This window comes from Tachypleus tridentatus, chromosome 9 (assembly GCF_004210375.1).
Source record: "Tachypleus tridentatus isolate NWPU-2018 chromosome 9, ASM421037v1, whole genome shotgun sequence".
Lineage (NCBI taxonomy): Eukaryota > Metazoa > Arthropoda > Merostomata > Xiphosura > Limulidae > Tachypleus > Tachypleus tridentatus.
The window spans coordinates 29,839,041-29,852,231 of record NC_134833.1 but is presented as its reverse complement, the minus strand read 5'-3'; the positions used below and the strand labels follow the sequence as shown (position 1 = coordinate 29,852,231).

General features: G+C 33.6%; 1 protein-coding gene across 1 annotated transcript; it reads left to right on the top strand.

Moving 5' to 3' along the window:
- Positions 1-2,735: 2,735 nt before the first annotated feature.
- Positions 2,736-12,971, top strand: LOC143224953 (U-scoloptoxin(01)-Cw1a-like). Its single transcript, XM_076453484.1, has 4 exons — positions 2,736-2,773; positions 6,214-6,358; positions 8,456-8,602; positions 12,490-12,971. The coding sequence occupies exons 2-4, from the start codon at positions 6,224-6,226 to the stop codon at positions 12,673-12,675; spliced, it is 468 nt and encodes a 155-aa protein (XP_076309599.1). The 5' UTR covers positions 2,736-2,773; positions 6,214-6,223; the 3' UTR covers positions 12,676-12,971.
- Positions 12,972-13,191: the final 220 nt, after the last annotated feature.

Here is a 13,191-nt window from a genome sequence, read left to right as displayed (position 1 = left end):
ATAGTTAAATCATAAATAAACACTCGTGTATTGTATTTCCTTCCCTTAAGGCCCGGCATGGCCACGCGATGTGGTTAAGGCACTCGACTCGCAACCTGAGGGTTAATGGTTCGAGTCACGTCCCATCAAACATAATCACCCTTTCAACTGTGGGGGTGTTATAATGTGATGGTAAATCCCTCTATTCGTTGGTAAAAGAGTTGACGGCGCGATAGGCGGTGATTACTAATTGGCTTTACTCTTGTCTTTCATCACTAAGTTAGGAACTGTTAGCGCAGATAACCCTTGCGTAGCTTTTAGCGAAAATTTCAAACTCCTCGTTCAAAGATGTGAGAGTGTTTGCTCAGGGCACATTGTGAAATAGCTTTCTCCAATTATAAAACGTATCAAACTTACAAATATATGTTTACAGCATTTATCAAGTCGAGATTTTTTATACCTTAAACATCGAAAAAACACCAAAAACATTTATGTTATTAGACCTCCTGTAATAAATTGTTTATAAAAGAATCACCAATGGGCAAAGATGAGGCATTTTAATAAAATAAAAATTAAATATAATAAAAACCACCAAAAAACATTTACACGATTAAAAGTTGTTAAACAATCATATAATAAAAACCACCAAAAACAGTTACACGATCACAAGTTGTTAAACGGTCATATAATAAAACCATCAAAACCATTTTCACAATTAAAAGTTATTAAATAGTCATATAATAAAACCACCAAAAACATTTACACGATTTCAAGTTGTTAATTTATAAGTTTTTGAGTTTCGCGCAAAGCTACACAAGGCTACGTGCTCTAGCTGTCCCTGATTTAGCAGTGTAAGACCAGAGAGAAGGCAGCTAGTCATCACCACCCACCGCCAACTCTTGGGGTACTCTTTTACCAACGAATAGTGGGATTGACAGTAACATTATAACGCACCCACGACTGAAAGGGCGAGCATATTTGGTGCGATGGGGATTTGAACCGGCAACCCTCAGATTACTAGTCGAACGTCTTAATCCACCTGGCCGTGCCTGGCCGGAAGTTGTTAAACGGTCATATAATGAAAATCACTAAAAACATGTACACGATTATAAGTTGTCAAACGCTTGAAATTTAGGTGCAGCAAGTATTCCTGTTTATTTTTTGAAAGGTTTAGACGCGTGAAACTAATGGGGGATTTTAATAATCTATTCAACTGTGGACAGAAACGAATAAATATAAACTGACTGATTGAAGGTAATGTGATAGGTCCTTCCCCTGTCACAAATTCGTAGTGAAACATGCTCAAAGATATTTGGAGCCTAGGATGTAAACAACACGACTCGTTATGGAAGTTAAAAATGTTACACGGAAAAAATATCAAAATAAATATGTATCTCATTGGAAATAAATCGATTTTGGTTTGTTTACATCCGATAGTCACACGCCAAGCTACGCAAGGGTAATAAAGCATATTGTAAATGGCGTGTGTAAAAATGATAGAATAAGTAAAAAAAATCGAACAAATGGAATGAAAAGTACTGTAAATAATTTTGCGTATGATAATTTATACTTACTTTGTCCTAAAGGGGAAAGTTCTTTTTTTCCTTTTGACAGATTACACTAGTCCTTGTTACCTTGTTCGTTTCAGCATAAATTTATATCTTTGATAAACGTGCACTTTACGTGTAACAAACACGAGCTCATACTTTATTACTGACTCACGTGCAAGTTAAATAATATGTGGACAAAAAAGTCATTTTTAATAAACTCACTAAAAATGCAAAATAAAACGAGAAAAGAATGTAATTATCTTCTAACGCACGCGTGCACACAATATACACTTTAGGTGTATTCATTTGACAATTGGAATTTAAAATATTTTGAAGTGAAAATCCAACAACAAAATCAAAGTGTAATTACATGCATGACAGTTAGAGAAACTGAGGTTAATGAATAGGCCTAACATCTGTTTCATATTTTCCTGATTAGATGTTAGGTTTTCGGTAATTACACTATTTCTGTACTAGAGAAAGGTGAGATAGTGTGAATGATCAGCCATGTTTTACATCAGTTGTATGGACCAGGCTGGCGATATTGTTCGTACAAAATAGTATGACAGTTTAAGAAAATCCAAAGGACGCGGGCTATAAAAAGGTAAAATGAAAGGTGTTCCGGTTACAAAAGCAAACGGAGAAAGACCACACTTGGTTGCTTTCGTCCTCGGTTTCGATAAAGTGCCACAGGACCTTCGATAGTGAAAAAGGATACCCTTAGAGTTATACGTTATCTCAGAACTTCCCATAATTCATTTAGAAAAATAATAACGTTTTTTTTTTCCTGTCTTTTCCTCTCTCTCTTACTAAATTCAAGTCAAACAAAAGTTTTCAAAATACCCAATTCAATGAGCTCATTGTCCTGTGACCGACGAAAAACTTTAATGGTATAACCTAAAACGACGAAGAGTTAAATAAGAATAGGGTTTACTAAATATGAAGTAGGGCATCATGCATTAATGGGATTCAGCTCCCCAATCTGACTATAGTCTGCTCACTCCCACCCATTCTTTTGTTCTAATTAGTCATCAGAAATGGCACTAGAGGGAAGATAACAATGTTCTAGCGTGCTTAACTACTGCTGTAGTAATAAACATTATTCCTCGACACAGTACCCATTGTGACGTAGTGAAATAGAAGGTGCTTAATCGTTGGTATATAAACACCAAGGCTGAGTTCAATTGCGCCACTCAAAATAAACTGAGATACCAAAACGTACACAGGGAACAAGTTAGAGTCAGGTATGATACGCATGAATTTGGATTCTTTATTCTTTAAACTTTGACTTCTTGTTTCTTTTTGCTGTCACTTACAACAACACGACGTCTACCTATATTTTAAACCGAAATGAATGAAATATATCAAGAATTCTCTGTCCTTTACTCAATTATTTGTTTTCTGACTCGTTTATTTTTGTTCTCTGAATGAGTGGAGAAAAAACATTCACTACTTATCATTAAGACTTATCTTACAGATCGGCTTCCTATCCTTAATAGGATACACGGAATTTTTTTATTTACTCTAACAACAGTATAAAGAATTGACTGTACGCTGTAGGGAAGACTTAGGTTCAACTTTTAATGTAGATTCTACAAGTGCTCATATTTTATCACAAGAAGTTATAACAATATGCTTTTAGTTTCTGCCTAAATATACCCGTGTTAGCAGTATTCCACATTTCAAGCGTTTTGTGTTAAAATATTACTAATATTAATGAACGAAACAAATATCATTACAAATGTAATAGATCGGTCTATAATTCTGGACAGGAAAGTAACAGTTGATATGACATTGAAATGTAGTTTGTTGGAGATCTTTGTATCTCTTGAACCTCCTGATGGCTCACTGGTAAGCTTTACTGCTCGTAAAGCTTAAAAGCTAAAATTCTGGATTTGATACCCGAAGTGGGCACAGCGCAAATAATTCATTTGCACAGCTTTGGTTTTAAAATCAAACAACAAACCAGTAACCCCCCCATGTTTTATTTGTTTGTAGTTAAGCATAAAGCTACACAATGGGCTATCTGTGCTTTTCCCATCACGATTATCAAAACCCAGTTTCTAGCGTTGGAAGTCAACACACATAGCGCTGTACCACGGCCCGGCATAGCCAGGTGGTTAAGGCATTCGACTCGTATTCTAAGGATCGCGGGTTTGAATCCCCGTCACACCATTCATGATATGAATGTGATGGTCAATCCCATTCGTTGATAAAAGAGTAGTCCAAGAGTTGGGAGTTGGTGGTGATGACTAGTTGCCTTCCCTCTTGTCTTACACTGCTATATTAGGGACGGCTAGCGTAGATAGCCCTCGTGTAGCTTTGCGCGAAATTCAAAATAAACAAACAAGCCATGCCACTGGAGAGAATATCCAGTTTGGTTAAACATAAAACAACTACACAAACTACAAAATTCAATCATAACTTCAGCTTATAAAGTACCCCGCAGTACTTTATCCTCATTTATGCACAAGTATGCAAACTTAGAGACAGTATCCGATAGACTCTTGCATAATGCACTAAATCATTTTAATAAAAAATGGCATAAAAATGATTTATTATGTGATCTACATACATGATGAGCATAGTCCTAAGTACCTCTCTCCAATGAATATATATTTGAGAAATATAAATCAAGCTGACCACCATGCACTAGACGTTTAGAATTAGTATAATATTCATAGTTTATAATTATTATAATATATATATATATATATAAATAGATTTAAAATGAAAAACATAAAAAATAAGTGAATGAAAAAAAAGGACAACTCAATACAATATATGGACATTGCCTTAAAAAGGGCCAGAGTACTGTGGGTAACTCTGGTCCTAAAGCAGAACAACTACAACATAGTAGTTGACATGAGAGCTAGGGATGGAAGAAAAGGTCTTGTGCACCTGACCCTCCTGGGTATCAAAATTTCCAACATATCCAAATACCCACAAACAAGAAGCGAAGCTAACTGGAGAGGACTTGTTTTGTTTGTACTCTAAATAACTAAGAACACAGCTATCTATAACTACACCCTCGAAGAAGGCAGGAAACTAAAACATTTTTTTTAAAAGACAGTTCGAAGTCTTCATTATCATATTTTATGTTAATCAATGTATGAGAAAACGTTTTTGACAGTTTTATGTGATTTTTCTTTATTTTAAATTTATATTTCGTGTTCAAATGAATGTTTAGTAGGTTGATGCAAATAACATTTCTTTGTATTTCAGGTCGTATGAAATGTGTGAGTAATTAGGTTAAGAATATTGGATTGTACGGTTCATTGTTTGGGAACATGCGAGCCATTTGCCCTCTTCTATTGTTAAACAGGGCTAAGTAATAATCCAAAATAAATTACAATCTTGACTTAATAGACGATTTAAAAAAATAATGGTTAATATGGAATATCTTGTATATATATATCTTATTTTTATCAACATTTCTTAAGTTTCCTGTGGTACTAAGGAATTTATACTTTTCCAAGCGATGAAAGAAATACTTGGGTTTAATGTGACAACGCGAAAGCAACATTGGTGAAATAAATTCATGACAAAATAAGTTAGGCCCAACATGGCCGAGCGTGTTAAGGCGTGCGACTCGTAATCTGAGGGTCGCGGGTTCGCATCCCCGTCGCGCCAAACATGCTCACCCTCCCAGCCGTGGGGGCGTTATAATGATACGGTCAATCCCACTATTCGTTGGTAAAAGAGTAGCCCAAGAGTTGGCGGTGGGTGGTGATAACTAGCTGCCTTCCCTCTAGTCTTACACTGCTAAATTAGGGACAGCTAGCACAGATAACCCTTGAGTAGCTTTGTGCGAAATTCAAAAAACAAAACAAACAGACAAAATAAGTTAGATATCATCATCATTGTGTTTTTCGCCAAGATTATAAATCACCTTGGCTTTGAGCCAAATTATCAACACGTGCCATTTCACGTTTATTGACATTCGGCTAGAAGTGAAGCATGTGACATAAAATATTGCATATTTTTATAGTTTATATTAATGTTTCATGTTCATTTTGCCGTATTTTGTGCAGGCTTTGATCTATTAGAACCCACTGTGACATTACAAGCCCGAGGTTTTTTGGCACAAAATAAAATGCTAAATTGTAGGTTACGATAGTTACATTTCGGGTATGAAAAGCAAAATTGGCGCAAAGTAACAGCACAAAACCAAAACCTAAATATTGTTGGTGCTGCATTCAAGTGTAACCGACACAAAAGGGGCAAATAGCGGGTTGATTGTTTTGAATTTCACGCAAAGCTACACGAGGGCTATCTGCGCAATAAGAGTAGGACTTTTCTTGTCACCCTGTGTTGGATAGATATATATCTTTACACATGTCATTTTTCGAACAATAATCTTATTTTGTTTAAAACATTTACCCGAGAAACAAATACTTGCTTACCTTAAGAGTAATCCCGTTACATCTTATGCAGATTGTAGACGATCTGAATAAATGAAAAGTAAACAATAAGTTTTGAGATTTTAAAATAAAGATGTTAAATGGGTAGAGAGCGCTAGAATCAGTTATAATTTGCAAACAATGCCTTCTTTCTGCTGCACTAATACTAGACACACTTTTCAAATAACCATCATATTTACCTAAATTTTTTTTCTTGTAAATATTGCTTTAGTGAATTAGGAGTTTTCAGAATTTTTCTAGTTTACTCCTTAAATACGCAGAATAAATGTAATGTTGAATTATCTTAAAATTGATAAGATATCAGAAGACATTGGCAAAGAGATGGGCAAGAACTCAGTTCTTTTCGTTTTTCTGCTGACGTCACTTCCTCTTTACATCAACCCGGTGTGGTCGGCGTCATTTCGAGTAAGTTTTGTTTGTTTAAACTTCATGAAAGTTGTTTTGTTTTAAATAACAGATTTTTTCATAATTAAACTACGGAAATTTCGAAAATAATATTAATTTCTTTTTCTATCGCATTTTTTGTTTAAAAATTGTGAAGAAAAAACATAGTACTTAGATCAAATTATTATTTTTTTTCTTATTATGTTTGCCAAACAATTACAAACAAACTGAAGAACATTGACATCCAATAAATACATATCCTCATTTTTCCTGATTTTTTGTGAAATCTACATCTTCGAAAATACTTTTGTAGTCTTTCTCTTATGTACTACATTATAACGTTTTGTGAAAAATCTGTCCGTGATAGAGAAAAATGCGTCATCATTTTCAGATCCAGCGTACTCCAGAACACCTACAAAGTTTAAGGTTATAAAACCGTCGTAGGCCTGTGTTGCTAAACTTAATTGTTAACAAAAAGAATAATCTTAAATATTTAGTTGTTTTGTTTTCCCCTTTGAAACGTCAAATGCCCATGAGATGTGTTCTGTTAATGGTCTGATATAGAGCAACCAAAGAGCAAACTAATTTTATCATGTATTTTAAAGAGTGAATGGACCGGTGAACAATTTACAATTTGTGCTGCCCTTCATTTTGAGTGTTCTAGTGGAGTACAGTTTTTCTTCTCACTTTCAAAATCAATAATGGTCACCTAAAGAAAGAAAGAAAAAAGTGTATTTGATTTCGTAGCAATAAGAGAGTCGTAGATAACAGCCGATGTAAATTAAAACTACACTTCTCGGTTCTCGTGATATGTCTTTATATTTAATATCAGCTGTTAGTTACTATGATTTACAGAAATACTGAAAGCTGTTGGACCTCGTGTTTCTATTAGCTTTCCTACAGCATCTAAAGTTTATGACATATCTTATTAATTATTAAGAAGACGATAAATGATTATTTTATTGAAATGGTCATTTAACGTCTACTGAAGACTAGATAGCAAACATTTTGTCTCGGACTGAACGTGGCCTGATGGTTAGCATACCCGGAGTATGACTTCGAGGATTCAAGGTTCGCTACCTGCTGTGTATGTTTGCCAAAAATAGAGAAAGCAAGAAACGTGTTCAGCGCCCTTAAGGCCGTTGTTGTGTTATAGGAATGACAGAAAAACTCCGTTATTCGGTCAGACAAGAATAGTCTAAGAGTTTTTCCTGAAAAGTTGCTTTATCATTTAAGCCATCACTTTCAAATTAGGGTCCGTTATGTACAGATAACTCTAAGGATTTTTCAGTTAGCATTATAGTTTTAAAAGAAGTTCAATCTATCTATTAAATCCTCTGGTAAGCAAAAAAAAAAAAAAAAATCTTAGAAATGAAGAAAAACAAGAAGGATGTTAATTAAGTGTTTTAAAATCATTCACCAACGTAGCCTCTGATTTTAAATAGCGCAGTGTTTCTAAAACATTTTGTCTTAACAAATATGAATGTATGTTTAATAATCTTATTACGCAAGATACTTGAATTATTTTATATTTTTGTTATTTTTACAGAAAGTACAAAACTACTTTTTGCTTCGAATGTAAAGACACTGGGTTTAAATATTTTAAAAACAAACATAAAAAAACAACATTCCGAATTAGATAAAAAGAAAGAAAGCAAAACGATACTTACAAGGACAAACCTCCCTAGAGTGAATTATTGTACATTTCTATGTTCGAACATCTGTTGATAATTAATATTGTTTTAACAAAGAGAACTTGTTGGCATTTATGACTCATCTTCACCGTTTCTTTGTAACAATTAACTGTTCTTCATTATACTAAACTTTTTTCTGTGAAAACTTCCCCAGTTTAATCACTGTTTAAAAATTTGCGTTTTATTTTTAGGAAGGTAAAACTTATTTGAGATAATAATTCGAAGTATATAGGCTTTAAAAATGTTATTTTATGAACATTTCATTTTTAACATTACTGCTATGAATATTTTGTTATTTCTGTTAGTCCTTTGCCACTTCACTAATTTTGTTACTCTTTATGAAAATATTTATTACAAGCGCCATGATCAGTTCCTATTTTACTGTTTAGTATATTCGGATACATTAACCTCTTCTATATCTCAGAGTAGCTATTTAAGACAACACCAGATCGTCAAAAGGCAAACAACAGACCAAGACTTCCCAAGATTCAATAGTATTCCACGAGATCTAACATTCTCTTGTGAAGATCGTATCTCAGGTTACTATGCTGACCCTCAAACAGACTGTCAGGTAATCATTAACTCATTTATTTATTTTAAAACTTCTTTGTTTCTCCATAGATTAAAATTAATTGTCCAATTCTTACTCATTTTCGCAACAAACAATATCTGTATGTTTCTTAGAAAATAACTTAAACATACGAGTGAGTTTTTCTTTTTAACCTCCTACGTTCTTTTTTGATTAAAATTCTCTAAATTTAATGTTTTAAGACATAAGTACGTTATTCATTGTTGTTTCTACTCTTGAGTGTACATGCACGAATGTATTGCAGTGTAGTGAAAGAGGTAATATATATTTATTTATCACTGAGGTATAAATTAAATTAAGTGCTTAATTTTTATAGAATAAATATTGCACCAAAATATTACTTTAAAGTTTTTATTCTGTTAAATAAATTACCTATTTTTAGTCGAATATAATTATCACGGGACAAAGACATCAGTGACATTGTTAAGCCTCACAAGTAGGACAATCATTATAAGTCGTGGAACGTCTTCTGTAGGCCATGATTTATTTTACCTTTATTACAATTACCGGAAACTTAACGAGGTTAACTACATAAAAACACGAAGTTCCCAGGAAGTGGCAGTTACAAGATTAGATTTACAGGCGAGAGAACACGAACTTTTATGTAAAGAATACAAACTAATAAACTTCCAAAAAGAAGTTGCATATCACTGAGTGTTTTTTTTTTTCGAAAGCTTTTCTACAAACACGGCTGATCAGGCGTTTTCTGTTTTGATGTATTGGACATCTTTGGTTTAAAAGAAGAGTTATTAAATCGCGAAAGTTTTTTAAAATTTTTTATTTGAATGTGAACATAAGTTACGCTGTAAAAGGTATTAAGTAATGTTGTAAAACATCTCGAATGCATCTTTGTGCGGAAATACTTCATAATATAAATAACGTTTCTAATTTGTTTTCTTTTGTTTAAGACACGTTACTAGTATCGATTCACTTGCTCTAGGCCCAGCCTAATCGGTAGTTAAAGCACTCGACTCGTAATCCCAGGGTCGCAGGTTACACCAAACATGCTCACTCTTTCAGCCGTGGGGGCGTTATAATGTGACGTTTAATCCCATTACTCGTTGATAAAAGAGTAACCCAAGAATTGGTGGTGGGTTATGATGACTAACTGCCTTCCCTCTAGTTTTACACTGCTAAATTAGGGTCGGCTAGCGCAGATATCCTTTGTGTACCTATGCGCGAATTTAAAAAACAAACAAAAATAATCAATTGCTTTATATTGCAGTGTTTTAGGAAATCATACTGAATAACACGTTCTGCATATTCTTCATATCAACTCCACCTTCGTTGCCATGTAGATAACATATATATATTATTCACATTAGTTCTATTTACATTATCTTATGGAAAGTACACACAGTCTTTACGTTAAATCCACTTATGTTGTTCTTTGAATACGATACATGTTCTTTATACGAACTCCATCAATGTTGCCTTATGGATAACATGCAGAATCCTTACATTAATTCAAATCGTGTTTTCCTTGAAAAATAGCATTTTTACCTTGAGTAGTTGCTTGGCAACAACCAGTAGAACCATTATTCTTGCTTGTTACATGTTAATTTAAGATAAAAGTGCTAAATATTTCAACACGACGAGGAAGTACTATTACAAGATAATAACTAAAAACATGTTATGTGGACAAAACCCTCATGATAATCACACCGTTAAAATCTTCATCTTAATGCTTACAGAAAATTATTCCTCACCAGATTTCTTTTTATTTTATTTACGTCACGTTCGTGACTTTTCGCTTCAAAGCCAACCCTTTAATTAGCGACAGCTTCTCCTTGTAAGACCTGCCATAGACTTCACCTTTGGATATCGTTTTTTGTTGATGAAGAAAAGAGAAAGAGGATTCCGTGCTGTGGAATATTTAATACACTGGTGAACCATTACATGTAATAGGAAGATCGGTGGATGGAATGTGTTGAGTGAGACCAAGTCTGAGAGACAGGAAACAAACTAGTTTGGCGAATTAGATTAAATAATCTTTGTTCAAACCTCTGTAGGGTTAAGTAGGACTGACTGTAAATAAACTAGGCTAATTTGACTAATCTGGACACCAAGCTTGATGTACATGATACTGAACCAAATCGAATGTATTGGAGATTTTTGGAATAAAATTACTGAAAAATCTGTAATAAACTTTTTGACACCGAAAATGGGAACTCTAAAAATACTCGATTGCTTATTAAACAAATAAGATCTGGGGCAGCTTCTTGAGCCAAACCTTTTAGATCCATCATTAACGACAGAGCGAATGAGTCCAGAAACTTAATGCTTTTACTTTCAAACGACAAGAAAGAGTTTGGAATCCAAACACGTTTTCACTTCAGTGACAGATTAAAAGAGTCTAGAATCCAAACGATTTTATTCTCTAGTGACAGAGCTACGGAGAGTGTCCAGAATCTCTCGATTTTCAACGAAAGAAAGAGAATCCAGAAATGACAGAGAAAGTTAAAAAAAATAAGAAAAAGAAAATTCTCCAAATCTTAACCAGCTAAACTAGGAGCAATTCCTGTTAAGTGGATAACCTTACCACTTACTTGTCATTGAGAAATTGCTGACTGTCATATGCAATTGCTCCAAATAGTAAATTAATCAAGTGAAACTGAGCATTATATATTTTCCCCAAGACTTTGTTTTACAGGCTTATCACATATTCCTATGATAGGAATAACAAATGGAAAAGTTTTATATATTTCTACGTTCACTAGTTATAGGAAAGTAAATTGGTGACACCAAATTACCATAATGGGTTATTTACATTCTATGCTTTACATATAAACGTGATCTTTAGATGAAAAAAATAATCTTTTAATGCTTTAATAATATAGAATCGAGTCTTTCTTATTTCTTCGGTAATAGAAATAAGTTAAAAAATATATATTTGCGTACAAAAACTAGTCTGGTTCAATATCACCTCAGAAAAATGAAAAAAAAAAAAATGCCTGTGAAGCAGTCTGTATTAGTAGACCCAGTCATTACGTTCTATCATTTTGAGATATTTTAAATTTAGAACACACTGAATATGTAAACGTCTAATAATTTTGTTTTTCATTGAATATAACACTTTTTTTTTTTTTTTAATACCATCAACAAGTCAACGTTAAGCCTAAGTTAAAGTTTCGGTTTTATCCCTGCGTGGTTGCAGCACAGATGACCGACCCCTTATGCAGTTTTATATTTAATAAACAAGCAAACAAGCACTAAGGGTCAACGATACTAAGCTTTTGGTTTAATCCCTGCTTTGGTCACAGTACAGATAGTCCATTATGCACCTTTATATTTAATAAACAAACACCAGGAATAAGATAAGAGTTACATCTCGCCTATATACATGTAAACACCTCACCAAGTGTTAAATACTTGTTTTACTTGGACCAGCCTGAGGTTTAGAAAGTTGAAAAGGTAGACGCATTTTCATATTTGCACTCTTAGAGTTGACAAGTGAAACGTTTTTCTACTAATAATTCTTAGCGTTTAAGCCTCGCGCTGGGCTATCCGTGAGGAATCGAATTCAGAAATTTAGCATTATAATTCGTAAACAGGTGTGCAACTAATAATTCAAGCTAAAGTTACTTCTAAGAAAAAAAATGTTCAAATAAACGTTAAAAACGACAGGAAACCGTTACTAAATTTTACAGTCACTATTATGTTGATTTTTTCAACTCATTGAAATTTAGTGTTTAATAATGTTTTGTTTTTTAAGAAGTTGTCACATGTTTTATCGCATAACTAAGTTAAAGCACGTATTACGCAAGAGGAAGAAAATCATCTAACAATGCTGGTATTCTTGAAGATAAACCTTTTATTACAATTAAAGTTTGTCGAGTCAAGTATTAAAACGCCCTCTGTAATAACAGGTTTGGCACTGGTGCACATCAAGCGGCTATAAATATAGTTTCCTGTGTCCCAACGAGACGAGGTTCAATCAACAATACCGGGTGTGTGATTGGTGGTACAACGTAGACTGTAACCAGGCAACGAGCTTCTACGATATCAATAAGGACCTGTACGTCGTGAATGGAGAATCAACACTTGAAGTCTAAAAGGAGAAACAAATAAACAAAATTAAGTTGAACACTTTTAAATGTTCCGTATTATTTTATTATTATTATATGTGCTTATATTTCCATCTTGAATGTGCAATATACATATATATATATTACAATATTTAAGACTGCTATCAATCAATACGGTCTGACACAAGAGTTTATGGGTACGTGTACTAGAATTATTATTTTAGAATTGATGTTTTTTGTCGCAGGAAATGTTCGCGTTGTGTAGACGACTAAAGACATATCTTTTTTCTTTCTTTTAATAAAATTAGTAAGTCACTCATAAAGGCTTTCAGTCTCACCAGCGAATAACGAATAGAGAATACGTGAAATATAATTTATGTTTACAAAACGGTCTTTTTAATACCATATTTTATTTATTTATAGGTGCAGGATTACTTAACTAGTCCAGTCATCCTTGCAGGTGACTGAATGATTAACTGTGGTACTTATAACGCTACGATTCCAAATAGAGTTTAATATCTACGGAGGGCATACCGCAGGTGT

Coding starts and splice junctions, on each gene's coding strand:
- LOC143224953 (XM_076453484.1), top strand. CDS start 6,224: ATGTTGAATTATCTTAAAATTGATAAGATATCAGAAGACATTGGCAAA. Junction 6,359..8,455: donor TGTGGTCGGCGTCATTTCGA/GTAAGTTTTGTT, acceptor TCTATATCTCAG/AGTAGCTATTTAAGACAACA. Junction 8,603..12,489: donor ACCCTCAAACAGACTGTCAG/GTAATCATTAAC, acceptor CTGTAATAACAG/GTTTGGCACTGGTGCACATC.